The sequence below is a fragment of the Lontra canadensis genome, unplaced genomic scaffold (assembly GCF_010015895.1).
Source record: "Lontra canadensis isolate GAN:19392208 unplaced genomic scaffold, GSC_riverotter_1.0 scaffold182, whole genome shotgun sequence".
NCBI classification, from domain to species: Eukaryota; Metazoa; Chordata; class Mammalia; order Carnivora; family Mustelidae; genus Lontra; species Lontra canadensis.
In genome coordinates, this window is record NW_022631176.1 from 2,255,736 (window position 1) to 2,282,030 (window position 26,295).

Here is a 26,295-nt window from a genome sequence, read left to right on the forward strand (position 1 = left end):
CCCTGCCTCTGTGATTCTGCCTTTTCCAGAATGAACGAAACCTGGATGGAGTCATACTGCCCGTGGCTTCTGTCGCTGAGCGGCCACGCTGTGCTGTTTACCAGTCGTCTGTGTCTGGGGGCAGGGGTGTCCCCGCTTTGTCTCTTCACTCACCCATTGAAGGGCAGGTGGATTGTTTACTTAGGAGTAAAGCTGCCTCGGTGTTCACAGACAGTTTGGTGTGTGTGAACCTCGGCCTTTGTTTCGTTCGGGTTCAGACCTCGGCGGCAGATTGCAGTCTCGTATAGGCTCGAGTTTTCTTTTCTTTTCTTATTTATCTATCTATTTGACACAGATCACAAGCAGGCAGAGAGGCAGGCAAAGAGGTGAAGGGAAGCAGGCTCCCCGCTGAGCAGAGAGCCCCATGCAGGGCTTGATCCCAGGACCCTGGGATCGTGACCAGGGCTCAAGGCAGAGGCTTAACCCACGGAGCCACCCAGGTGTACCCGAGTTTTCTAAAAAACTGGCAAAGGCGCCCTGGCTGTGCCCTTCTGCGCTCTGCTGCCCCCAGTGGTGGGGAGGCCCCGGTGCGTCCTGCCTGCTCCTCTCCGGTCGTGGCCACACGCCTGCACGGTTGTTGTCTGTGAGTCGTCTTGGGGAATGTCAGACTCCTGCGTGTCGCTGTTCGATTTGAGAATTCTTTGTATGATGTGAATGCAGGTTCCCTGTCAGATACAGATTTGAAGATGCTTTCCTGCCATTCTGAAGCTTATCTTTCTCTCTGTTACACTGTTCTCCAGAGCAGAAGTTTTAGGTTTTGATGCGGTCTGTTTTATCATTTTGTTGGTTTTATAGATTGTGCTTCTGGCATCCTAAGAGCTCTTGGCTCAGCCCGAGGTCACAGAAACCTGTATTTTCTCCTGGAAGTTGTATGGTTCTGAGTGTCACACTTATGTCCACGATCCCCTTTGAGGCAGGTTCTGTATGACGTGGCAGACATGAACGTGAAGTTCGCCCTTCTGCTTGTCGATTTCCACTTGTTCCAGCAACGTGTCTTGAAAAGGCCACTCTGTTTCCGCACAGTGACCTTGCCTCGCTGCTGAAAATGAGCTGGTTCCTGGCTGTGTGGGTCTCTTTCTAGACCCTCTGGAATTCCCTTCATCTTGTGTCTTGCTAACGCCACATGGTCTGGGCCACAGTAGCTTTGCCAGAAGTCTTGAAATCAGTGTGAGTTCAACCTTTTTCTTTTCTTCTTCTTCTTCTTCTTCTTCTTTTTTTAAAATGGTTTTGGCCACTCTAGTTCCTTTCCATTTTCATAGAGATTGTAGAATCTGCTCTGTGGATATCTGCAGGATTTGGATTTGGATTATGTTGAATCTGTTGACCACTGTGGGAAGGAGTGATACCTTGACAGTACTGAGTCTTCCCGTCCAGGAATATGCCGTAGCTCTCCCTTTGTTTTGGTCATTTTTGACTTGTTTCATCAGTGTTTTATGTAGTTTTCAGCATGCCCATTCTGTGAATATTTTGTTAGATTTGTACTCAGGTGTTTCCAGTGGTTCTGTGGTATTGTATGTGGTTCTGTGGTATTGTATGTGGTTCTAGAAAAAATTGAGACGTTCATTGCAGATGTGTAGGAATGCGGGTGATTATTTGAACCTGTATTGCAGCCTTGCTAAACTTGTCTGTTAGTTCTAGGAGCTTCTTTGTAGATTCCCTGGGATTTTCTACAGAGGGAGTAATGTCTGCCAAGAAAAGCAAGATTTATTATTTTTTTTTCCTGTTTATATGCCTTTCATGTGTTTTTATTTTTTTTACCTTATTGTCCTGGCGAGGACTTCCAGGTTTGCTAAGTGGAGTGGTCCGTCAGGCCTTTGCAGTGAATAAGAATACTTACTCTTACCTTCTTCCTGATGTTTTGGGGGAAAACATTTAGTATTTCGCCATGAGGTGTGATAGTTGCCGTAGATTCTGTGGATGTCCTTTACTAGGTGAAGGAAATTTCTTTATTTCTAGTATTGATCGTGAATGGATATTGAATTTTGTCAAATGGTATTTTTATATCTATTTGCATTATCATGTGATTTTTTTCTTCCTGGGTCTGTAAAGAAGGTGAGTTCGATCACACTGAGGTGTAATTTATTGGCGGGGAAGGCACAGATATAAGTGTCTCGGCTTGTGGAATTTGTCAGGTGCTGGTCTAACCCACTCCACTCAGGTCTCTTTATGCCCCTCCATCATTTGCTGCCCGGGACCCCCCTTCTGTTACTGTGTGTTTTGACCTGATGGAGCCCTCATGCTGGGCCTCCTGTGCGGTTGACATGTCCTGGTCACTGAGCCCTTCCTTGCTGGCACACACTAAGGTTCATCTTGTGTTTTCCTTCCTCTGGCCTAGAATCAGTCCTTTCTGCAGGGGGCCCATCCACTTTGGTGGGGGAGGCGTAATCTGGACCTGATATTTAGATACTTCCCGTGATGAGTTTGACACGACTGAAGCTAAGATCTTTGGGATGTGTATTAGCCGGGCATCTTTCTTGTTAACACTTTGTGGAGTGTCATGCATTACTGTGTTTCTAGACCACATCCGTAAGTATTTGCCTAAGGACAATGGGACAGCGGAAGGCAAGAAGTACCTGTCAGGTTATGAAACGTGTGGCCTCCATGGTGACACAGGTTAAACCACTGTGACTTGACGTCACGCTCACCAGATCACCAGAAATCAAACCAGACAGAATCCGCTGTTGTGGGTCAGTGGGATTCTCATCTACATTTTTTTTTTTAAAGAATTTATTTATTTATTTGACAGACAGAGATCACAAGTAGGCAGAGAGGCAGGCAGAGAGAGAGGTGGAGGCAGGCTCCCTGCTGAGCAGAGAGCCCGATGTGGGGCTCGAACCCAGGACCCTGGGATCATGACCTGAGCTGAAGGCAGAGGCTTAACCCACTGAGCCACCCAGGCGCCCCTCTCATCTACTTTTGATGAGAGGGTAGCACAGATGTTTGGAAACATTTTGCCTGACGTGGAAGAGGTGAGCACAGGCAGACCGTTTGTCCTAGAAGCATGCTGTAAGAAATTCTTGAGTGTGTCTGCCAGAAACCAGGTATAATAGTGTCCCTAGCAGCCCTGGTTGTAAGAGAGTCCAGCTGGTAAGAACCGAGTGTCCGCTGGCAGGGAGGAGGTCAGTGGATCGTGCACGTTCGTGCAGAGCAATGTCAGTGAGAGCCGTCAGTAGGGAAGGAGGTGGTGGCCCCAGTGCTGACACGCGTGGCTGCGTGTGGGGCTTGGCCACACCTTGTGGAGCAGAAGGGTATGTGGGGAGTTGTCTAGGAAGCAGAGGCAGAGGACACGGTGTGTGGAGCTGAGTGTGTAGGTGAGCACAGCGCAGACCCTCACACGCAGCTTGGGCAGCGGTGCCCGCGCAGGGCCCGGGCTCTGTGAGGCACGAGCCTGAGCAGCACAGGTGTTGCTCTGTTTGTATTTTTATTGTGTTCAGTGATTTGAGAGCGAGAGTACTAGTGGGAGGGCTGGGGAGAGAATCTTCAGCAGACTCCCCGCTGAGCGTGGAGCCTGACTTGGGCTTGATTCCAGGAGAGAGCGCACAAGCGGAGTGGGGGCGGTAGAAAGAGAGAGAGAAGCAGGCTCCCTGCAGAGCAGGGAGCCCGATGTGGGGGCTCCATCCCAGGACTCCAGGGTCATGACCTGAGCTGAAGGCAGACGCTTAATGACCGAGCCATCCTGGTGTCCCTTTGTTATTTAGATTTGAAACAGCCGTCCTCATTGGAGATGATTTCTTGGTAGTTATGATGTTAGAGGAAACGGATAACGGTAGCTCTGTGACCTTATCCCACTATTGCTATCTTTTTTTTTTTTTTTAAAGATTTTATTTATTTGAGAGGGAAGTAGCAGAGCAGAGAGCTGGACGTGGGTTATGACCCCAGCACCCTGAGATCATGGCCTGAGCCAAAGGCAGAGGCTTTGCCGAGCTACCCAGACACCCCTGCTGCTGCTGTCTTGCTCTTACATGTGTGTCCTTGTTTTACGTGTATAGTTACAAGCTTGTGGGTGTAGACTGGGTGGAGGTCTGCAGCTTGGTTTGTTGTAATAGGCGTGCTGTCAGGGCAAGTGCTTTTTCTGTTTGTGCTGTCCTCAGTTTCCCTGCCCAAGGTGAGCCTAGGGAGACCGCCGGAGAACCTCGAGCTGAGATGTGGTGAGACCTGTGCACCAGAGCTCTCCCCACCTGCGAGTCCTGTCCCCGCTCTGACTGCAGGCCCAGACTTGCGGACCACAGGCCCAGTTCGTTCATAGTTGCTTGGTGGTTGGGTTTATTTAAATCGGGCTGAGATTTACTCCCGGCTGACTGCCAGCTGCCGTGACTGCTCTCAGTTTCTTCATCCCGAGTAACTCGGTTGGTTCCTCCTTCCGGGGCAGGCGGTCTCTCTCGTGAGCGGCACCCCCAGTGCCCTCACCTGTTCTTTCTCCCGGTGCAGCTTCTCCGCTCCCTTGACGTTCCACTGTCTTTTATGGATAAGGTCTGTTTTGCTGCTCTCTTAAAATGGGCACTCAGAGTTCAGTTCCCATCAGAGAATCTCTGTTTTCTCTCTCTTTTTTAAGAACTCTAATAAATGACTGCTAATTGAAATCAAGTTTATTTTTTAAAGAATTATTTATTTATTTATTTTTGCAATTGAGAGAGCACGAGCAGGGGGAGAGGCAGAGGGAGAAGCAGGCTCCCCACGGAGTAGGGAGCCAGATGCAGGGCTCGATCCCAGGACTCTGGGATCATGACCTGAGCTGAAGGCAGACAGTTGATGACTGAGCCACCCAGGGGCCCTCAGGTTTTATTTTAAACACTGCAGTATCTTTCCCAGTAGAATAGTCAGCCAGACAGTGTAAGAGAAAGCAGAGTCATTCTGATGGCAAGAGTAGGGGCAGCCAGGAAGCCGGGGGAAGGGAGGCTGGCCCTACCTGCCCGTGTCTGTGATGGGCGCAGGTTGTTTATTTCAGTAACATCCAGTGTTTAGCATTTTCCTGTGGATGCCTCGTTCCTCAGCACCATTTTGGAGAAGACTTTGCATCCCCTTTGGGGGCTGTGCAGCGCTGAGGGGGTGACTGAGCCGCGTGGGCGTGCGTCCCCTGGGCTCGGCCTGGCTGTCGTCCTCCCAGTGCCCAGCCGGGCTGCACCTGGGCGTGCCGGGCCTGCGGCTCTGCTTCTCCCAGCGCCGCTCCTGCAGCTCGCGGGCCTCCGCTCCCTGCTTCTCCCTCCAGTGAATCTTGTCTTCCAGAGAGCTTGTTGTTCAGTTCGGGCACCTCCGTTTGGTTTTCTTTCTTAATAGTCCTTCTCTGTGGTCACGGTTTTCCTGTGTTCTTCGTTGCAGTATGTTTTCTTTACGTCCTTGGGCTTCTTGAAGTCACTGCGGTCTCTGCTGCTGAGCCCAGTGTTCGCGTGGCGTGGGGTTTGTGCCCATGCGCTGTGCTCTGAGCGTGGCTCGGGTTTTCCTGCGTCTCTGTGTCTGGGAGACACTTCGGACGTCGTGAACGAGAAGTGGCAGACACCGGGTTCAGTGACGGTCTTCGAGCAGTATTGCCCGTTGCGGCTTCAGGAGCGAGCGAGTTGGAGTTGGAACTCTCCCGAGTGAGGGCACCTGAGACCTCGGCGTGCTTTCCTTGGCCTGTGCTTGGAGTCCATGTGTGCCTGCTGTAGGAGGCAGCCGGACACGAGGGTGGGAACTCGGGGCCTCCCCGTGTGCAGTCATCTCCCGGGCCGACTCCGCCTTCCTCTGCTGCGGTGTTGTGCTCTGCGTCCTCGCGGTCGCCCAGCCAGTGAGGCTGTGTGTCTGGTTCTGGGCTGGCCCTCACAGCGAGGGCTGGGGCCTGCCCTCAGGCCAAGTGCTAGGAAGCTCTAAACCTCTCCTCGTCCTGTCCGTCCTCGCAGGCGTCCAGTCCCATCCTCCAGAGTTCGTGTCCGTCTGGATTCTGTGCAGTCTGATAGGAATCGCTTGGCCGTTTCTGGACGTAGAACCTTTTGTCAGTTTCTGTTATTTAAAAAAAGGCTTCTTTTGATATAAAAGTATATGTTCATTGCAGGATGTTTGGAAGATCTAGAGAAGTGCACACACACAAATTATGAATTACTTCTAATCCTGTCCCTAGAGATAACTGCTATCACATACCATGTGTTTTTCAAATCCTTCTTTTCTTTCCTCCCTCCTTTCCCCTTCCTCTCTTCCTTCCTCCCCATCTTCACTAAACGTAGATAGGAGCGCTCCCTTTGCCCTCAGTTGGTCACTGCACCTGTCCCCAGGGGAGACCCTGACTTGTAGCGTGGCTGGCGCTGACAGCGTGGTGCCCCCCCCGGGGCACTGCCTTGTGTAGGCGTGCGTGACTTCGGCATCTGGCGTGCTGGGTTCAGCAGGGCGGACCCAGCGGGACTGTGAATACAGTGTTCACGACTAGGGCTCGGTACACGTCGTCCTTAGCAAGCAGCAGTCCTGCGGGGACGGTACACAGATGTGAAGGCGTGGGGCGCCCCGACTCGGCCACTTCCTGTCTGTGCCAGAAGCTCCCCGTGTCAGCAGTGGACATCACCTGTACGCGCGTTACCCGGCATCCCCAGCTGCGTAGGGAGCCCGCTGGCTGCAGTGCCATCGTGGAGACCCAGGTTGATCACAGTGTTGTCTGTCAGGCAGGGTTTTAGTGTCATTTTACAGGAGGAAGAAATTTTCAGCTTTTGTGTTTTGGGGGTTAAGTGATGACAGGCAGCGTGGCCGAGGGAGGCGCAGGTGTCGGATTGAGGACTGGTGTTTGCTGACACTGGCTTGTCCTTTGCTGTTTCTGTTCATTTCTGAGGGAATGTAGGTCTGCACTGATAGGAAACTCCATTTAAAAACCAGAGTAAGATCTTCCACACATCCTTTTTTTCCCTTCCAGAGGTAAGTTAGAACTTTAAATTCCGTGTTATATAAGAACATACGTTACACGCGCTGCGCAGCTAACATTTCTCTAGTTAGAGAGTAGGGAGGCCAGTGTGTGGTGTAATCACGATAGTTTAGTTCATACCCGGTCTTGTAAGGCACTGACATGATCAGCCTCTCACGTGCCCGTTTTCTCTTTCAGCAGCAAGCGCTGGCGGGGGCCCTTGTGGCGGGGGCTGCAAGTGTGGCAGAGACGGACCCCTTTAAGAGGCAGCAGGCGGGGACCCCGGCAGGTATGTCCCGGAGCACCGGCCCGAGTGGCCTGAGGGGGCGTACAGTGTAGTGGCCGCATGAATGCTGATGTGCTTAGCTTTGGTGACTTTCTTTCTACTTTGAGAGTAATTTGTTTGTGCTGATCGGCTGAAGAGAGCATCTGTGTGGCTGCATGGGTGTGTACTGAACTTCGAAGTTTGCCCGAGTTCGGTAGGTTCCATTTCGCGTTTTTGTGCGCTGGCGGGCTCTTAGTCCTCATGATAGGATTGAGGGTAAAACTGCCTTCTTTTTCAAGTTGTCAATCGCTTTTTTGTGAACTAATTTTTTTTTCGAATTATAAAAACACATGTTTTTTTGTGAAAGATTGGGGTAGTCGAAGTTGTGAGTCGAGTGTCCCTCTGCTTTCGTGTTCCCTCCCTGTGCCCCAGCCGCAGAGGTACTGCTGCTGACGTCTGTGTGCATGCCGGACCTGCTGCCCGCACGCTCACGTTGTCGCCCGTGGTCTTTCCGAGGGCGTGTGGGGGTGCGCTCGCTGTGCCCCGTTTGGTCGCCAGCAGTTACTTCCCAGGCCGCCTCGCCCACCCTGGACCACACTCTTTCCGACGGCCACTCCTTCCTCCAGCGCGTGGGGCTCCGGCCCTCTTCACGTCCTTGGTAGTGTTCCTCTTGATAGCCTCCTTTCTCTGAACGGTGAACCCAGATTTTATTTTATTTTTTTGACACGTTTGTCACTGTATCTAAGGGAGAAGCTCCTAGGAGTGGAAGTGCTCGGTCAGACCACACGGGGACGCGTGTGGTCCTGCAGAAGGGCCGGCCCTTCTGCAGTCGCGTCTCCAGTCTCTGGTGCTCTCACGTTGTGGCCAGTGGGTGAAGCACGATCACTCCTCTGGTCTTTGTTGCTCTGCGGGGGGAGCACGGCTCGTCTGGTGTGCTGTGGAGCTCTTCAGTTTTGATGCCACTGCTTGGCCCTTGCCATGTCGTTAACCTTTCGCGACTCTGCCTCTGCTGAGCCCTTTTTGTTCTTCGCCTGTCCGTGTGTCTGGTCGCTGGCGCCTGTCCCGTGAACGTGGGAGAGCTTTCCGCATGGCCGCCCCGCCAGCTTCTCGCGCACGCGCGTGCCGCACACACCGTGGTCTCCTGGGGTGCCGTCGCCCTTGCTTTTGTATGAGGCTGCTTCTTACACTTGCGAAGTTCTAACGGAAAGAACTTGTATTCATTTAGGTTTTCTGGCTTCCGGATTTTGGTTCATGTATGGAAGGGCCAAAGGGCCTCCCTGTTCAAAGATTATTAAAAAAAACACTGACACATGTTTTTTCTACTTCTGTTGTGCTGTTTTTACATCTAATCGCACCTTTTCTGAAACTTATTCTAGAGCCGTCTAAGCGGCCTCGGCTTGAGGTGGGCCACCAGGGGCCAGTTTTCCAGCACCCGGGGGCGAACGCAGGGGTTCCTCTTCAGCAGCTCATGCCCACGGCTCAAGGTAAGGCCCGGTGCCCGCACTCGCTCTTACCGCTCAGAGCGCGTGCAGCGAAGAGGCCTCGAGGCCCAGTGTCCGGCGGGACTCATGCGGTCACGGCCGCACAGCGGATGTGGCTCCTGGGGCTGGGACACGGCTCTGAGCTCTGGTGCGGGTGAGGGCAAGGGCCAGTGCAGGTGGGCCCTCTGCCTGAGGGAGCCATGCCTCTCTTCCTCCTCGGGATCCTGCCCCTCGCACGCCAGCACACTCCTTGGTTGCTTCTGTGGTCGGGGCACTGGTTCCCGTGCCTGCTCGGCTTGAGGCTGGCTTGCAGGGCTCAAGCAACTTTCCTTCCTTCTTTGTGTGCTCGTTTACGACACTAGAGGTAACGTAACAGACGTTTGTACCCGTGGCATTTCCCGTTGGAGTGTGTGGTGGCTCTAACGGGTCTGTGATGAGCACCAGGGTGGGAGATCTGCGGCGTGCGGAGAGCCTGGGGGCTGCAGACTCAGCGCTGCTGGGGCTGTTCCTGTCTTGCAGGAGGAATGCCTCCGGCCCCTCAAGCCGCCCAGCTCACCGGACAGAAGCAAAGCCAGCAGCAGTACGACCCATCCACGGGGCCCCCGGTGCAGAATGCCGCCAGCCTGCACACCCCACCGCCGCAGCTCCCCGGCAGGCTGCCCCCCGCTGGCCTCCCCACCGCGCCCCTCCCGCCGGCACTGCACTTTCCTCAGCAGCCTCCGGCGGTGGAGCCTCACGTGCAGCTCCAGGTCCCTGCGAAGACACCACAGCCGAATGCCTCTATCCCCGTGCCCTCGCCCAGCCAGCTGCCGGCGCCGCCGCCGCAGCCCGTGCCGCAGTCCCTGCATGCCCCGATGCCTGGGAAGGCTCAGATGCAGGCCGCTCAGCTCTCATCCCAGCCCCAGGTACTTGGTGGGCGCCTGTCCTGTTGCTCAGAAACGGAAGGCGAGCCGAGGTGTGCGCTGGGTGTGTGTGCCGTCCTGCCCTCTTGGTGGCTTGCTGTCCTGCTTGGAGCCAGTACGTCGCCCAGCGTCCCTTTATCTGCCTCTGTGGCCACAGTTACCCCGTGAGAACAGCAGCGAGCAGTACAGGCTAGTTGCTGCTGGTGGTTTGGTGGCCACGCAGAGGGTGTCGTGGCTGTCATCCCGGCTGATGTGTCCAGTGACGCAGGTGGATGGCAGGCGCCCTCCCACCAGTGTGCGACAGGGGTGGTGTGAGCGCGGGGCCGCCGTAGGCTGCGTGGCTACAGTGAGCTCCTGGGGAGGCTTGTCCACGCCCAGCCGGCGCTGGGCCCCCCACGGGCACCTCCCTCTTCTGGGTGTTCTGTGCTCTGCGAAGGCACGAAGCCTTCCTTTCCTGGGTTTGTAGCACGATGCGCCTCGTCCCCTACTGATCGCCATTGGCCCAGACACTTTTTTTGAGCTGCGTGCGGGGTTTGACCCTCTGTGGTGACGGGGTGACGGCAATCGTATTTGCTTTGTGCTCACCACCTGTTCGGCATTGGCGCTGTGGGGAGACTTTACTGGCATCATTTTTTCTGCCCAGCAGCTCTGGGGTGTACAATCTTTGTTATCCGTATTTTACCATAAAAAGACTCGAGAGACTGAAATAACTTGGCATGATCACCTGGTTGGTGACTGGAGTAGCTGTGATCTGTGCCCCAGTGGATTCTGGATCCTTTTGTGCAGGTCCGCGTGGCCGCGTTCTGCGTATCTTGGGGACCCAGCACCTCTTTTGTTACATTTTTGTGGAAACAAGTCTCTCTGGTTCTAGTACTTTGTTTTATTGAGGTACAGGGCTAACTTCAGGCCACACTGGGGTTTTGCTTGGATTCCTTTACCTGCCCCTGTTGTTGAGAGGATCAGCTCCTTAGAAAACCCATGGAAACATGTCCCTTCTAGATTGGGTCGGGCTGATAGACTTCTGTAAGGGGCCACAAAGAGGGGACGTGAAAACACGTCAGGACCCACGGGCCACACGGGCTCCGCTGTAGTCTCCGAGCCCCGCCGTTGATGGTGAACAGCCCCCGAGCACGGAGATGAGGGCTGTGGCCGGTGCCGCTAGAGCTCTCTCTCCAAGAGCACGGCCAGCCGCAGTCGGACGCCGCGTGAGATGGGGACAGGAGTCGCACACTGCCTGGGTGCAGAGAGTTTCCGTCGGTGTCTTCCCCAGGCTCCGGGCTCTAGACGTGCCTCTTACATTGTGGGGGCCGCCTTGCCTTCTCTGCTTTCTGCTTCCCCACGGAATTCTGTGGGAGCTCAGCTTTTGTCTCAGCCCGGGTGGGGGGTTCCTCTGGCTTGACCTGCTCTGATGGACAGAGATGGACTCTTTACCTGACAGATTGCCTGCTGGGAGAGGGGCATGTGGAGTTGGTATTCACTTTTCAAAGAAAAGGTACAAGATGAACATTTGGTCCTTTTCAGTTAAGAAGAAGCTTGTACAGGGGCGCCTGGGTGGCTCCATCTTAAGCGTCTGTCTTTGGCTCAGGTCATGATCCTGGGGTCCTGGGATCGAGCGCTGCATTGGGCTCCCTGCTTGGCGGGAAGCCTGCTTCTCTCTTTCCCACTCTTGTGTTCCCTCTCTCGCTTGTGTCTCTTTCTCTCTCAAATGAATGAATAAAATCTAAAAAAAAAAAAAAAAAAAAGAAGCTTATACAATTATAAATTCTGAAAAATAATTTGAACAGGAGAAACAGCTACAAAAAGTAAAAAACAGAGGAAGGGGCTCCCCTGGGAAAAGATGGCCCATGAAAGCTGAGTTTGAGATGCGTTCTTGGTGCAGCATTGTGGAGTGCAGGGATGTGTCCCCGCTGTGGGCGTGGTCGGGCGGGTGTGTCTGTGTGTCCGTGTGCCCACGACCTTTGTGCTCTGCTGCAGAGGGGCTCCTCTGTGAGCACCTCTGGGGGCGGCGCGGTCTCTGACATGTGGCCGCGCCGGTGGGAGGGTGAGGTCTCCTGTTCTCTGTTGGCCTGTTTTCTGCCTGCCAGGCGGCGGCGTCGACAAGACCGCCCACGGACCCTGCCCAGCCCTGTCAGCGACCCCCGCCGGCGGCCTCTTCTGCCTCGTCCGTGGCTCCTGCCAGCGGCTCGGGCCCGTCGCCGGTACGGGTCTCTGCAGGGAATAGACCCTCCTCGGCAGCCAGCAAGTCACTGTCTCCGGGCACCTCCCGGTCCCTGGGGACAGCTGCGTCCGCACCGCCCAAACCCCAGAGCCCAGCTCAGAACGCCGTCCCGCCCCAAGACAGCTCTCAGGACAAGCTGGCAGAACAGATAGCGCTGGTGAGTGCGCGCGAGGCCGGGAGGGTGGTCCGCGCGTTCTCGTTGGGAGGCGTGTCCGATCTCGGTGTCGGCACAGGATGCGTACCTGTAGTGCGGATGGTCAGACGTGGTTTCTGATCGGTTAGAAACCAGGGTTACCACTGGGAAGCTGGACCTGTCCTGCTGGACGTGGGCTTGGGGCGGGGACGTCCTTTCTTTGCTGACCTCCCAGGCGGCGCTCCGTGCGGGCTGCGGGGCGGGGCCAGGAGGACTGCTGAGGCCCGCGTGGCCGTGGCCTGGCCCCTCCTCAGTGCTTGCTGTTTATGGGGTGACTGAGCAGTTCAAACTTCCTGAGGGGAGCTAAACATACCGAGGTTGGTAGGATGTCCCAGCCCCAGCGTCCGCTGTTGTCCAGTGCTCACTAGGTGCTGATGTGTGGCCGGCCTCGGGTGATCCAGCCCTCCCCTTCACAGTGGTTTTGGAGCAAGGGCCAGGCATGTGTCGTTTCCCTTGTCAGTGCTCTGGTGTGAACGTTGGCCTGTGCATTTGGTCTGTGTTTCAGAGACGGGGTGTGACTGTGCTTCCCCAGCTTCCGGGTGGGTGGCATGTCTGCTGACCTCTCTGTGGCCACTTTGGATCTTTGTGTCCAGTCCTGTCTTTGTTACTGAGGCTTTGTGAATTCGGGATGTGACTTAGTGGGGCACACTTAATAATTACGTGTGGGACGCACCTCACCCCTGTACTCCTCACAGGAAAACCAGATCCATCAGCGGATAGCAGATTTGAGGAAAGAAGGTCTGTGGTCCCTCAGGCGGTTGCCCAAACTGCAGGAGGCCCCACGCCCCAAGTCGCACTGGGACTATCTGCTGGAGGAGATGCAGTGGATGGCCACGGACTTTGCCCAGGAGAGGAGGTGGAAGATGGCCGCGGCCAGGAAGGTAGGTGAGGCACAGGGGCGGCGGTTCCCGGACAAGTGCGTGTTCACTGCTGTATGTGGGGTCTGCAGACCGCCTCTGAGGGGTTTGCCTCCTAAACACGGAGCGTGTCCTGGCACTGTTGAGGAAGTAACCGTGCTGTGCGGTTTCCGTGCGAGGGGCTGTCTTCAGAGCCCTGGGCTGGACCGCGGGGGACGGACGTGTCTGCCCCTGCTGTGGCTTCAGCGTGTGTTCAGCTGCTGCTTGTCAGCCCCTCCTGGCGGCCGGAAGGCCTGCAGCCCCCAGAACGCAGGCTGGTGCCAGGGCTGTTGTGATGCGGGAGCCGAGGAGGCCCAGGGTTGGCAGGGGGCAGTGAGGCTTGGTTGGCTTCTGGGCAGCCAGGGGGCTGTCCTGGGCCTTCAGGCTGCCCACTGCCCTGCACTGCCTGGTCTTCTGTCCAGCGCCCCTCCAGTTCTGGCTGAGGATTGGTTTCCTTCACACTGGTCCTAAAGCAGACACCCAGTCCTGGGGAGCCTTTAGCAGATGGCACTGGCATACATACTAGCAATGCAGAAGGGGACAGTGTTCCAGAAGCCTTGGGTCTCAGAGTGCGAAGCAGTTATCTTTGCCTACGTGTAAATGGCTCTGGGCCTTGCTTCTCTCAGGTCACTGCACTGCCGTCTGTTCCTCGGGGCGCACCTGCTCTCTTTTTGTTTGCCGTGCTCTCAGGTCTGGGGAGTGGTCCCGTGTGCCCTGCTGTCCACCCCCCTCCCCGAACTCTGCTTTCCTTACATAGGCCGGGGTCTTAAATCAGATTCATGGAATTCAGAAAAACCTGATTGCTCCTTAGGCACGGTTTTTTCATAAAGGACGATGGGCCTGAGCATGTGGGCACCAGGTGGGTAGGGCACCAGCAGCTAGTGCTACCCCTCTCCTGTGAGAGACTGCGGACCCTGAGCAGGAGGCTTTGTGCCAGGGCTGTGATTGGACCAGGACGCGGCCCCGAGGAGTCTTGAGTGGGGGGGGGGGGGTCCGTCCGCGGTGTCCAGCAGGCCTCCAGCAAGCTTCTCCCTGCAACGTGTTGGCCTGCAGCCAGGCATGCCCAGGCTCACAAGGTGTCTGTTGCCAGGTTCCTTCTCAGCACTTTTTGGAGGACTGCTAGTAGGAGATGAGAGCCCAGATCCTGGAAGGTGGGGTGGGATTTAAAGGAAAAGCCGTGAAAATGATGAACTCCCCCCACTTGTGGTGCAAGTGATGCCTGTTGAAGGTGTTCGTGTTGGATGGAAAGATGTTACTCGTAGGTCACGCGGGGAAAGAAGATTGTGATGCAGCATGGTGTACTTTCTGGGGAAAAGTCAGTGTATTTAGTAAACTAGCACTTTGTAGAAAGCCAGGCAGGGTGTTGGAGGCATTTTGTGCTGGTGTGGGCGTGTCCCCTGCACCTTCAGAGCAGGTGAAGGCACGTCCCCTGCGCGTCTATGTCGGCGGCCGGGGACCCTGTGTGCCTGCCTGTGGCCGCACTGTGTCAGGTCCGCGACCCTTGCTTCTCCAGCTCATCAGGACGGTGGTGCGTCACCACGAGGAGAAGAAGCTGCGTGAGGAGAGGGGAAGGAAGGAGGAGCAGAACCGATTGAGACGCATTGCGGCCTCCACCGCCCGAGAAATAGAGTGTTTTTGGTCAAATATTGAACAGGTAAATCCTGGAATTTAAATGGGGTCCTGAGGGGTGCCTGGGTGGCTCAGTGGGTTAAAGCCTCTGCCTTCGGCTCAGGTCATGATCTCAGGGTCTTGGGATCTAGTTCCCCATCAGGCTCTCATCAGGGAACCTGCTTCCCCCCTCTCTCTGCCTGCATCTCTGCCTCCTTGTGATCTCTCTGTCAAATAAATAAATAAATAATTAATTAAAAAAAAAAAATAAATGGGTTCCTGAAAACATAGACTGTGCTTTCTAAATGTGCCTGACTGAGGGACGCGGAAACCCGGGCAGTCCTGCCTGCTGCGTCCCTGGGACAGGTGCGTGCACCTGCGCGGCTTCCTGAGCTCCTGGCTGCGCACCGCGGCCTTGGCTTCGTGCCGTCGGTGAGGGGCCGTCCAGTGTTTCCGTCTGTGTGAGCGCCACTCACGGGAGGCAACCCGTGGAACAGCTGGCGGAGTGCCACGTGGCTTCATCCTGACGGGGTGGTGGGACGGCTGTGCTTTCCGACCCCGCGTGTGAGTTCTGACGTCCTGCGCAGAGCTCCCGTGACCTCCGTCCCTAACGGCCTATTTATTCCACTCTTTGTACTCAGGTCGTGGAGATAAAACTACAAGTAGAATTGGAAGAGAAAAGGAAAAAAGCCTTAACTTTACAGAAGGTGCCCAGGAGAGGTAGGACACGTCTCAGAAGCCCTCACGTTGCTGCTGGCACTTTAGTCCCCTGCTGTCCCGCAGCTGGTTGCTGTGGTGGCGCCGGGGGCAGTTGCTCGCCTCTCTGAGCCCGTGCTCTGCCTGACGTTACGCGGTCCCTCGTGCAGCTGCTCTAGCTGCGAACCCCGCTCTGAGGTTTGCTGGCACAAGTCAGCATCCCGGGCCCCTCAATCAGCTTTGGGCACTCTCGGGGTTGAGGTTCTGGGCTGTGCCCTGTGGCTGGTGCCGGACACTGAGATGAACTCCCCCAGGGGTTTGCACCTCGTGGGCACCTCTGTGGTCGGGGCATAGCCTCTGCAGTGCTCTGACGGGACCGCCCCTTCCCTGGACACCGTGATGTGGGCCGGGCACCAGCGGATGCAGCTGTTACTGGCTGGCGTGGGCAGGGGGGCGTGTTTCTCATTCTGCTGGTGAGGAGATGGAGCCAGAGCGGCGGGCTCTGCTCGGAGTCATAGAGCCGTGAGACTGTAGAGATTCTAGAAGACACATGTTGCCATTTAGCGCCCAGGTTCACCTCCCAGACCAGAGATGTGTGGGGAGCTGCCAGAGAACTTGGTAGGTCCAGGGCTGCTGGCTGGTGCTGTGTCGTGGCCCGGTTCCCAAAAGGAAGGAGGCGGAGCTGACACTTGCTGTCCTCCCGTGAGGAGGTACCAGTAGGGCACGGCCTACACATGCAGCTTCGGTGAAAGTAATCAGCTTCCTTGTCTTTAGGAAAAGAGTCGAGGCCTCAGGGGCTGGATGCACTGCCGGAAGCTTTCCTGGTAAGTTGAGGCTCGCTCCTGTACTAGGTGAGAGAGGGAGACCACAGAGAAGACACGGCGCCTGATAAAGCAGGTCCCTTTTTTGTCTGGAGAAACTTGTATATATCGTCCGTAGTAGTCTCTCTGGGGAAGAAGCCTGGTTTTTAGTGTTCGGCTGTCACAGGGTGTTGATCTGGGGACAAGGGAGGACACAGTGCCTGGATGTAGTTTCACCTGCCTGCCGCCTAACACCGGTGCCTCATGGCGGTCCAGGCTGGCGTGCGTGTCCCAGGCTCGCCACGGTCTTCCTGGGAGCAAACTTCCTGGGAGTTTCTGCTTGCATTTCCCATTCTGTGTTTGCAGGTTTTATTCTCTGTTTCAGGAGTCGGGGTTGTCTGGAAGGAAGAGGAAAGCTAGCACATCTCTGACTGATGATGAAGGTCTGTCCCCTGGCACTCTCTCGCTGTCCGCATGGCGGGCTCTCTCAGACTGCAGGCCCAGAGCTTGCTCAGTGCTGTCAGGGTGCCTGGGGGCCCAGTGACTTGTGTCGTTGGGGGCCAGGCACCTTGGGGGAGTAGGTGGGTGTCTGCAGAAACGGGCCAGACTGTGGAGGAGGGAGAGCGCAGGAGTGCTGGGAAGGGCGGAGGCTGGCGGGAGAGAAGGTGTAGTCCGCTGGCGGGGCCCAGGGGCTGAGAGCTGTGCTCGGATCGGGGGCAGGCCGGAGCTGGGCCAGTCCTGCTGTGGGCTGCCGGTGGGTTCTTCTCACCCAGAGTCATGTCTCTGTTGGATGTGTGGTGCGGGGTGTGGGACCAACCTGGTCTGAGGCGCTGGTTGCACAGGACGGCGTGCCAAGCAGTGGCTGGGACCCTGGTGTGGGTGATGACAAAGTCAGCATGACCCCAGACAGCCTGCTCCTGGGTTTTTCTGCTGTGGGGTTAGCAGGTGGATGAGAGGTTTGACATCACTCCGTGTTCTGCTGGAGATGGTCTGTCGAGTAGTGAAGACCCAGGCCATGTTTCACGCCCTGCCCACTCAGTACAGCCGCACTTCTAGACTTAACCTGTGAAACAGAAAGGCCAAGTTCAGCTCTTTCATAGCTGGCGAGACCGTGTTAGAGGCTGGTAGTGTTATGAGCAGTTGAGAAGACGCAGTGAGATCTGTGTCGCTGACATCTCGTGGTGACTGTTTCAGTGGAAGATGAGGAGGAGACCATAGAAGAGGAAGAAGCAAACGAGGGGGCTGTGGACCACCAGGCAGAGCTGTCCAATTTAGCCAAAGAAGGTAGGCTGTGCGGGTCTTGCCACAGATGCTCTTAGGAAATGTTGAACATGCACAGAAGAACGCGTGAAAACGTGTGAGATCTAAAACCCAACACAGCCCTTGAGCGCTGGCGTTAGGGCCGCACCGCACAGCGTGGGGCAGAGTGCCTGAGCGCTGCACGCTGGCCGGTGACCTGCCCTAGTGGCTCGTCGCCTCCGCTCCGGTTGCCCTGTCACCTGACACGGCCCGGGGTGCTGCTGGGCTCGCTCGGAGGAGCGGTGTCTCAACGGTGTCGTGCCCTGGCCTTAGCGCGCTTTCCCTTGGCTCTCCCGTCCCTGAGCTTCGTCTGGCCGTGGCGTGTTGCTGTGGCTTCCCTAGCCGTCACTGCTGAGCCGCGTTCCGGGCATGACCGTGTCACTGACTCCCTAGTGGGTTGCTGCTGGACATTCCGGTTGTCCCCTGGTCCGCCCTCAGCACGCCGCGGGAGTGCTCCTGTGGCTGGGGTTGGCACATGCGTGCGTGCCAGAGTGGACGGGCCGGCGAGCACACAGGCCGCTGGATGAGACTGGCCCGGCAGGGGCTGCAGGGCTTGCTCCAAGCCCCGCATGTCGGGGTGCTGCTGCTCCCCCGGTGAGGGGCACATGACGTCTCCCGGTGCTTGTGGGTGGCACTTCTTGGAGAACAGACGAGGTGTGGCACCTTTTCACGGGTTCCTCTTTTCCACTCTGGGCTTGGGCTTGCTTTCCCGTGTCAGCACGCGGCAGCTGTGCATTGTGATGTGGCGGTTTCGTTGGTCACGTGCATCACAGCGGCCCCTCCTGGCTCCTGCCGTGTTTCCGTTGTCCTTATGGGGCCTTCTGATGCGTGGGTGTTCTTGACTTTAGTGTAGTTGGATTTGTCAGTCTTGTTTAAAAAAAAAATCTCTCTTTTTTAAGAGATTTTATCCATTTGTCAGAGAGAGGGCGCACAAGCAGGGGAGAGGCAGAGGGAGAAGCAGGCTCCTGCTGAGCTGGGACCCAGATAGAGGACCGGATCCTAGCCCCTGGGATCACGACCCGGGCTAAAGGCAGACGCTCAACGGACTGAGACCCCCAGGGGTGCAGGAAGCCTCTTTTCACCTCGAGATCATGAGGCGGTTTTCCTGTTTGCCCACATTTTTTTATTTTACTCTCACATCCGTGTCTCTGATCCATTTAGAATAGCCTTTGCCTGTTGCGTGGAGTAAGAGTACTGTTCTTTGGTTCCTTCCTTCCTTCCTTTTTTCCTTTCCCAATATGGATCCCAGTCGCCATGGCCCCATTTGAAAGGCTGGTGCCTGCTCCTGCTGGTCCTGGCCAGCTCAGATGGCAGGCTCTTCCCCGCCCACTGTCCTGCTGCCATGCTGCTGGCCGGCGTGCGGTCCTTGGGCTCCGCGCGGGTTCTGAGAGTGGGCTGGGGGTCCTTCCACATCCGTCCTCTCGGGACGGCCTCGGCCGCCTCGGGCCTCCTCCGGGCCTCCTCCGCCTCAGGACCCGCTCATCGGCTTCAAACAGACATCCACAGGGACTCGTGGCCTGGAGTCGGCGGGTGATAGTTGACTCTTGCGTCTTAACGAGGCCGAGCTTTTCCAGTCCCCGATCACGGTGTGCCTGCCCGTCCACTCCTCGGGGCGCCCGCAGGACATTTACGATGGCAGGTTTTTTGTGAGGGTCGTGCTTGGTGCCTGGTCTGGTTCAGAGTCGCAGTGGGCGTGTGTTCACTGAGCGCGGGAGAGCGGCCGCCCCGTGGGGCTCACACACGCCCCCTGGGCAGCGTCCACTCTGCCTGTCGCATCAGCGCCCGCTTGCCGCGCTCCTTCCGGGGCGGGGTGCGCTTGGGCGCGGGCTGGAAGGGAGCACCTCCTCCCCCAGGGGTGCTGTGGGGTGGCCTGGCGGCTGCTCCCTCTGCCACCCCGGCGCTCCTCATGCCTCCTCCATGCCCAGCTTGTGTTCTTGCTGCTGTGGCTTCCCCTGGACCGGGTGCGTCTCGGCCAGGTCGGACTCCGTGCCGGCGTCTCTGCCGCGCTCCGTAGGCGGACAGGGAACGGCCCCGCCGGCCGTCTGCTAGGGCAGGCTCGGTGCGGGAGGGATCACAACTTTTTTATGTGCTTTTTACGGCATTTTTGTTGTACGGCTTAATTTTTGTTTTGACTTTTATTTGAAGTTTCTTTTTTTTCATATTACCAGTTATTTTCCATCAACAGTGTTTTTATTATTACGTTTATTAGGTTATAGCTTTTAGTCTTCATTTTTGAGGTTATTTTAGAAATTTTAAGAATTCCTTTATGAGTGAAAATTAAATTTCTTCATGTCATGTCGAAGATTCTCATGTTTGTAAAGAATGTGCCTCAAAGCCAGTATCAGTAATGGGCAATAGTTACTCTTTGGAAAAAACTAATTGCAGGAGGGCTACAGCTGTGTTTTCTTCCCACCCGGCTGCCACTCGTGCTATAAACTATCCCCCTTTCTCCCCGTGATCCTTTCCAGCTGAATTGCCCTTAATTGACTTGATGAAGTTGTACGAAGGAGCTTTTCTGCCCAGTTTCCAGTGGCCGCAACCGAAGCCCGACAGTGAGGAGGCGAGCGAAGAAGAAGGTCTGTGTTGACATCTTTAAAGATCTCACCCACGGCAAAAGCCAGATCACACGGACGAGGGTGCTTACGACAGGGTTTAAGTCCCCTTCCTTTCCTTCTAGATCAATGGGAGAGAAAGATGCGAGCAGTTATGTGGGGGCACCTGGGTGGCTCAGTTGGGTGAGATCTGACTCGATCTCAGCTCAGGTTTTGATCTTGGGTTGTGAGATTGAGCCCCGACTGGGGCTCCATGTTCGGCGTGGAGCCTGCTTAAAAACACAAAAACAAAAAATAAATAAAAATAAAATAAAAAGATGCAAGTATGTTTAATGTGTAATTTTGCACTGAGAGGGTTTTGTTAAATTCTATGCTTTTTATTTTCATTTATTAACGTGGCACAATTATTAGAGTACTTGTGAACAACATGGAAATGTTTTTGTCTACGTTCATCAAAGTCCTTGTTTTCACGGACTTGGGTTTGTATCATGTGTGTTCAGGGTGGGCTGTGTTTGTCTAATGTGCTCGTTTTGAGGAATTTATTTTACTTTCGTTAGGTGATCTAAACAAACAGCCTATTTTCCCTTGTTTCCATTCTACTTGTCCTGGTCAATAGACACAGATTCCTATGAGCAGAGAAGCTTGGGGCTGACCGGGCCAGAGGGTGGGCTGGCGGCCTCCTTGCTGGCCCTTGGAGACTGTTGCGACTTTCCCTTTCCTGGTCGTGGAGGGGCAGCCACTGAGCCCTTCGGTGCCCATACGTCTGCGGGTGGTGCTGGCTCCTGGTTCAGTACAGGTCCTCCGTCTTTGCCTGAGGGCTCTTCAGAGCTCTCCTGTGTGTGATGGTTTTATAGGAGTTTATACCCATTGATCTGGGGAGTGTTAGGTATATAAAGTGGGTTAAAAACAGATTAAAAAAAAAGTGCATTTGAAATATTGGGACTCTGTCAACTTGTTTCCTTGTATTTCTTTTTATAAACAATAAGTAGGCACATAAAAGTGTCGCAGCCACTGCAGATCTGTCCTCTTGTTCACAGATGTGGAAGGCGCCCCGGGCGACCGAGAGGGCCGGAAGGATGTGGTTCTCATAGACTCGCTGTTCATCATGGACCAGTTCAAAGCTGCGGAGAGAATGACTCTTGGGAGCCCTCACGCAAAGGACATCGCGGAGGTGACCGCTGTGGCCGAAGCTGTCCTGCCCAAGGGCAGTGCCCGGGTCAGCCCCACGGTGAGGCGCCGAGCTGACACGTGGCGGGTTGTGTCTTTGTGAGGCCGGGAAAAGGCTTGGTCTGTCCCCACAGCTCTGTGCCAGCTGTGGAAGTTGTCAGGAGAAGCGAGTACTGTCCTGCTTCTCCTGTCACCTCTAGATCTTTTCTGTGGGCTCTAGTGGCTCACCGTGTGGCTGATTTGGCTTCGCGTGGCATAAAACTTTCTGAGCGTTATTTTGAGAAGGCGCATTCGGCCCGTGTGTTGCCACAGGTGAAGTTGAACGCGCCATCTTTGTTGTACGGCGCGCTCAGGGACTACCAGAAGATTGGCCTGGACTGGCTCGCCAAACTCTACCGGAAGAACCTCAACGGCATCCTGGCGGACGAAGCTGGGCTGGGCAAGACGGTGCAGGTCATTGCTTTCTTTGCCCACCTAGCTTGCAACGAAGGTAAGAAGCGTGTCCTTGCTAAGGCTGACTGTGGGGAGTGCACCTGGCGTGAGGATGGAGAGTGGCCCTTCTTCCTGCTGCTGTGCTCTGTGCTCTGGTGCAAGACGCAGAACAGCGCTCAGAAATGCGCATGGCGTGGACAAGTGAAGAACTGGCTTGCGGTTGACCTTAGGGCGAGCAACTCGCTGTGACTCAGAATCTCGCACACTGTGAGGCCCACCAGGCTGCAGCAGGGCTGTGTGACTCCCGCGTCCCCTGTGGGCCAAGACGGGTGTGCACGGCAGCTCTCCCCATGTGCCCGCCTTCCTTGTCGCAGTGGCGTGCACCACCTTGCCTCTGGGTGGAGCCCCGCCACCTGGGACTGCTTCTCCACTGCCGGGCTTCCGAAGGGGCTGGTGTGTGGGCCTTGCTCGGGGCCCACAGCTGTACCGCGGCTGAGACAGGGTGCCTGCCTCCCTGTAAGGGGCTGCCCACTCCCAATGGTTTCTCACTTCTAGACTCTTGGAACTCACATGACATTGGTCCAGGCCCTCTGGCCTCTGTATTGGCATGTTTAGGGATCCGCCTCCCTCTACTTACTGCCCTCCACTCGGCCTCTGGGGCAGGTGCTTGTCTTGTCCCCTGCTCTGGGCCTTGGAGGGCTATAGAGGGACACCTGCCTGTGTCTCTGACACATGACAGGGTCTTGCATACGGGTGACCCTTGAACAATGTATGGTGGTCATGAGCACTGACCTCCCACGCAGAGATCAATGCACATAGAGCTTTTGCCTTCCCCGTGACTTAACCCTGATAGTTAATGGTTGACTGGAAGCCATCCTGATAACACCAGTAGGTGACTAACACGTATTTGGTATGTTCCGTGTATTACGTAGTGTGTTCTTATAACGTCAGCCAGGGAGAAGGAAATGTCATTAGGAATACCGTAAGAAAGAGAACATACGGTACTGTATATACTGAAAAAAATCCGCATATGCTTACGTGGACCTGTGTGGTTCATTCCCATGTTGTCCATGGGTCATCTGTAGTGTTTCTCTTGCAAAGGGAGTGTTCCAGATGCAGACCGAGTGGACTCCTGGATAGCTGACCAGAAGAGCCGACACATTGTCCTCTTTGTGGAGTTTCAGAAGCTGGGAGGGGACTCTTGAAATTAGGGTGGTGGCATCCTGCTGAGGAGCGTGGGGAAACTGCCGGCGTTCAGCAGACCTGAGAGAGGCGGATGTGCAGAGGGTGGTGGTTGCCCACCCCCACCCCGCCTCGGGAAGGCTGCTGCTTCCTTCTCCCCAGGCTTGCTGCACTCTTTTCCTCATCATCGCTAGCAGTGCCTTTTCTTGGCCCTCTGTGAGAAAAGCTTCGTCAATCTCAGTTTTATTTTCTTTTAATTTTTATTTTTTAAAAGATTTTATTTGAGAAAGAGGGCACAAGTGGGCAGGCAGAGGGAGAAGCAGGCTTCCCATGGAGCAGAGAGCCCGATGTGGGGCTCAATCCCAGGACCCCGGGATCATGACCTGAGCTGAAGGCAGATGCTTAACCGACTGAGCCCCCCGCCCGGGCGCCCCCTCAGTTTTTCAATACAAATGGATTGATATTAGGGCTTATTTTCTTGATTAACTTGTTTCTGTTTTCTGACCTGGTGTCCTGAAATTTTCAGTGTGGCACTTTAAAATGAGTTTTAGGGGCGCCTTAGTGGCTCAGTGGGTTAATCCTCCGCCTTCGGCTTAGGTCATGATCCCAGGGTCCTGGGATCGAGCCCCACATCAGGCTCTCTGCTCAGCAGGGAACCTGCTTCCCTTCCTCTCTCTCTGCCTGCCTCTCTGCCTACTTGTGATCTTTCTCTCTCTGTGTCAAACAAATAAATAATCTTAAGTTTTAGACACAGTTACTTCAGACTGTCACCTTGCCTCACTATCTTGCTGTTTAGCCAGAAAAATTGTTGGTTATTATATTTAGAAGAGTAAGAAATGGAAGCAGCCTACAGTTCCAAAAATAGGGACTCTTACTAGTTCATCAGTTGACCAAGTGAATGTGTGAGTCCCTCGAACTCCAGGTACCCGCCTGGTGCCCGTGCTGCCCCAGGCACTGGTCCGGGCATCAGGCTGTGACTGTGAGCAGAGCAGAGCCCCTCCGTCAGGAGGCCCAGCCTGGGCCCCAGCAGCGCGTCCGGTGTGAGGGGCCTTGCAGAAAACCGATCGCAGAGCAGTGTTCTAAATGCTGGCTTATATAAAGTCGTGGTTCTCCTTGGTAGGAGAAAGGGCACCCGGGGCTGGTGTGCGTCTGTCTTCTCCTGGGGGGGGCACCTTCTGGAGAGTTTTTGTCCTCTTGTGTCTGTTCACATCCTTATTCATGTCCCTCTTGGGTGGGTCCTCTGGAGCGCAGGACACAGTGCTCTGCACACGAGGCCGTGTGTCCCGCGCACAGCCTTTCCAAGCTGCCGTTTCCGTCTCGGTGCGGTGTACGTCTTGTTTATAGCACGGAAGTGGAACTTTGTCTTGTGTGTGTTCTCATAACAGAACTGAGGACATTATTTTTCGGAGGACTGAAGCTGGAACTGTCTGTTTTGGGTGGTGTGTTCTGGCTGGACGCGGGGAGTGGGCTCTGCACCCGAGCCCGAGCCTTAGTGGGCGGCTGCCACGGGAGGGCTCCAGGCCGGGGCCGGGCGCACTTCCTTGGCTTTCCTGGCGCTGTTCCTCAGAGACACACGATCTTGCCTGTGCTTGCAGTGGGGTCAGCGTGTCTTTGAGGAAATACTTTCTTCAGTCCCCACTCAGCGGCTCTTTGTCGCACGCCCCCTGTGGGTCAGGCCCCTGCCCCTCCTCCGCAGGTCTGGCGGTGGTGCGGGAGGTAGGACGCGTCTGCGTCATGCCCCGGGGGCTTCCCACATGTACCTGCCCCGTGTCTCTGGTCAGCACAGCGCACGGCGTCCAGACCTGACAGATGGTCTTGGTTAAAGGGAAAGTTCTGTCTCTTTTCTCCTTTGTAGGCAACTGGGGCCCTCATCTCGTGGTCGTGAGAGGCTGTAACATTCTCAAGTGGGAGCTCGAGCTGAAGCGGTGGTGCCCCGGGCTCAAAACTCTGCTATATGTTGGCAGCCATAGAGAACTGAAAGCCAAGAGACAGGTATTTGATTTTAAACATGAGATAAAACCAGACAGAAATGATCCCTGTTTGTATAGAAGACAGATTTGAGGATGTGGAGACGGATGTGTGTACTTGTCTGAATCCCTGGTTTGTGAGACCTTCGGGTTGTTCTAGGTTTGGAGCCCCTGGAAAGCACAGCCTGCCCCCGGCAAGGAGAGCCCCGTGCCCACGGCCCTTCCTATGCCTGGCTGTGGCCGCTTTCCTTCCAGAACCATCCCTTCCGCCCGCGGGCCAGTGAGCGCCACAAGCCCGAATGGGAACTTGTAGTGTACTCTGAGTTCTGAGCTGTGAACTTGTGAGGTGACCCCCGGGGACACACTCCGTAGGGCTACAGGTGATGCACTGGCCAGGGTTTCTGCCCTGTCGCATCTAGCGCCTGGTTCTGAGTGAAAGTGTTTTGGAGGCCACAGTTTTTTCCCGAACTTGAAAGCTTGCTTCATCATTAGACTTTTGTGTTGAGTAGCATTTAGTGGAAAAGTGAGAACGTTGAGATGTGTCTTCTCTTCCCCCGTTTCTCGTTATTTCTGTGGGTCTCAAAAGCGTACAGAGCAGTCCTCTGTGGCACGGACGCTGCTGCTTCCTGCGTACTCGGGTTGCACCTGCGGAAGCTGCTTGCCCTCATGACGCTCTCTGGTGCTGTCCCAAAACGGTGGTTAATGCCCACAGTGGCTTCTCGGTTAGTCCGAGCACCATAAACCCCTGTAGGAGCGGTCCCGGAGACGAGCTGCGCCATGCTGTGCGCGGCGGGTGGTGGCGGGCTGAGCCCCCGCCGGGGTGTGGGGAGACGCCGCAGGTGAGGCCTGTTCCATGTGCCGTAGGAGTGGACGGAGCCCAACAGCTTCAATGTGTGCATCGCGCCCTACAAGCACTTCTTCAGGGGCTATGCAGCCTTCACGCGTGTGCGGTGGCGCTGCCTGGTCATCGACGAGATGCAGCGTGTCCGCGGCATGACCGAGAGGCACTGGGAGGCCGTGTTCACCCTGAGGAGGTCTGACCCGTGTGGCCCGCTCAGGGTCCTGGGGGTGGCGGATGGAGGGGTGTGTGTGGTCATGGGCACACCGAGCTGCTGCTTGGCTGCCCGGTTCCCTTCCCTTGGTCAGTGCACGGGGGCTGCGGGTCCCTCTCCCGGGGGCTCTGTGAGCCCATTGTCCCTGTCCGTAAACCTCTGTGGAGGAAGCACACCTGCGGCCGGCTCCCAGGGGTGCAACGTCTGCGGTCGCTCTCACTCCCCCCAGCCAGCAGCGCTTGCTGCTGATCGACGCGCCCCTGCACAACACCTTCCTGGAGCTCTGGACCATGGTGCACTTCCTCATCCCCGGCATCTCCAGGCCCTACCTGCACCTGCCCCTGAAGGCCCCGAACGACGAGAATCAGGACTACTACCACAAAGTGGTCATACGGCTGCACCGGGTATGTGTGTGGGGTATGTGGGCGGCAGCCGCGGCCCGAGCCCTGCACCGGGTGTGGCGACGGGGGCTCGGCACGGGGGCGACGCACACTCGTCTCCTTCGCAGGTGACGCAGCCCTTCATCTTGAGGAGAACTAAGAGAGACGTGGAGAAGCAGCTGACAAAGAAGTACGAGCACGTGCTAAAGTGTCGCCTGTCGAGCCGGCAGAAGGCCTTGTACGAGGACGTGATCCTGCAGCCCGGGTGAGCCGGCGTCGCGCCTGCGGGTCCCACCCAGCGGAGGGTGCT

At 55.8% G+C, this 26,295-nt stretch overlaps 1 protein-coding gene across 1 annotated transcript in view; it reads left to right on the plus strand.

The window, feature by feature from the left end:
- EP400 (E1A binding protein p400) overlaps positions 1–26,295 on the plus strand; it is an 82,359-nt gene that overhangs the window by 5,246 nt on the left and 50,818 nt on the right. The window contains 17 exon segments of the mRNA XM_032846896.1: positions 7,094–7,184; positions 8,537–8,644; positions 9,161–9,546; positions 11,628–11,918; positions 12,650–12,835; positions 14,364–14,504; positions 15,100–15,178; positions 15,929–15,978; positions 16,340–16,397; positions 17,149–17,238; positions 19,722–19,829; positions 20,843–21,033; positions 21,285–21,462; positions 24,442–24,578; positions 25,418–25,587; positions 25,835–26,009; positions 26,114–26,250. Coding sequence (XP_032702787.1) covers positions 7,094–7,184; positions 8,537–8,644; positions 9,161–9,546; positions 11,628–11,918; positions 12,650–12,835; positions 14,364–14,504; positions 15,100–15,178; positions 15,929–15,978; positions 16,340–16,397; positions 17,149–17,238; positions 19,722–19,829; positions 20,843–21,033; positions 21,285–21,462; positions 24,442–24,578; positions 25,418–25,587; positions 25,835–26,009; positions 26,114–26,250 — 2,576 coding nt within the window.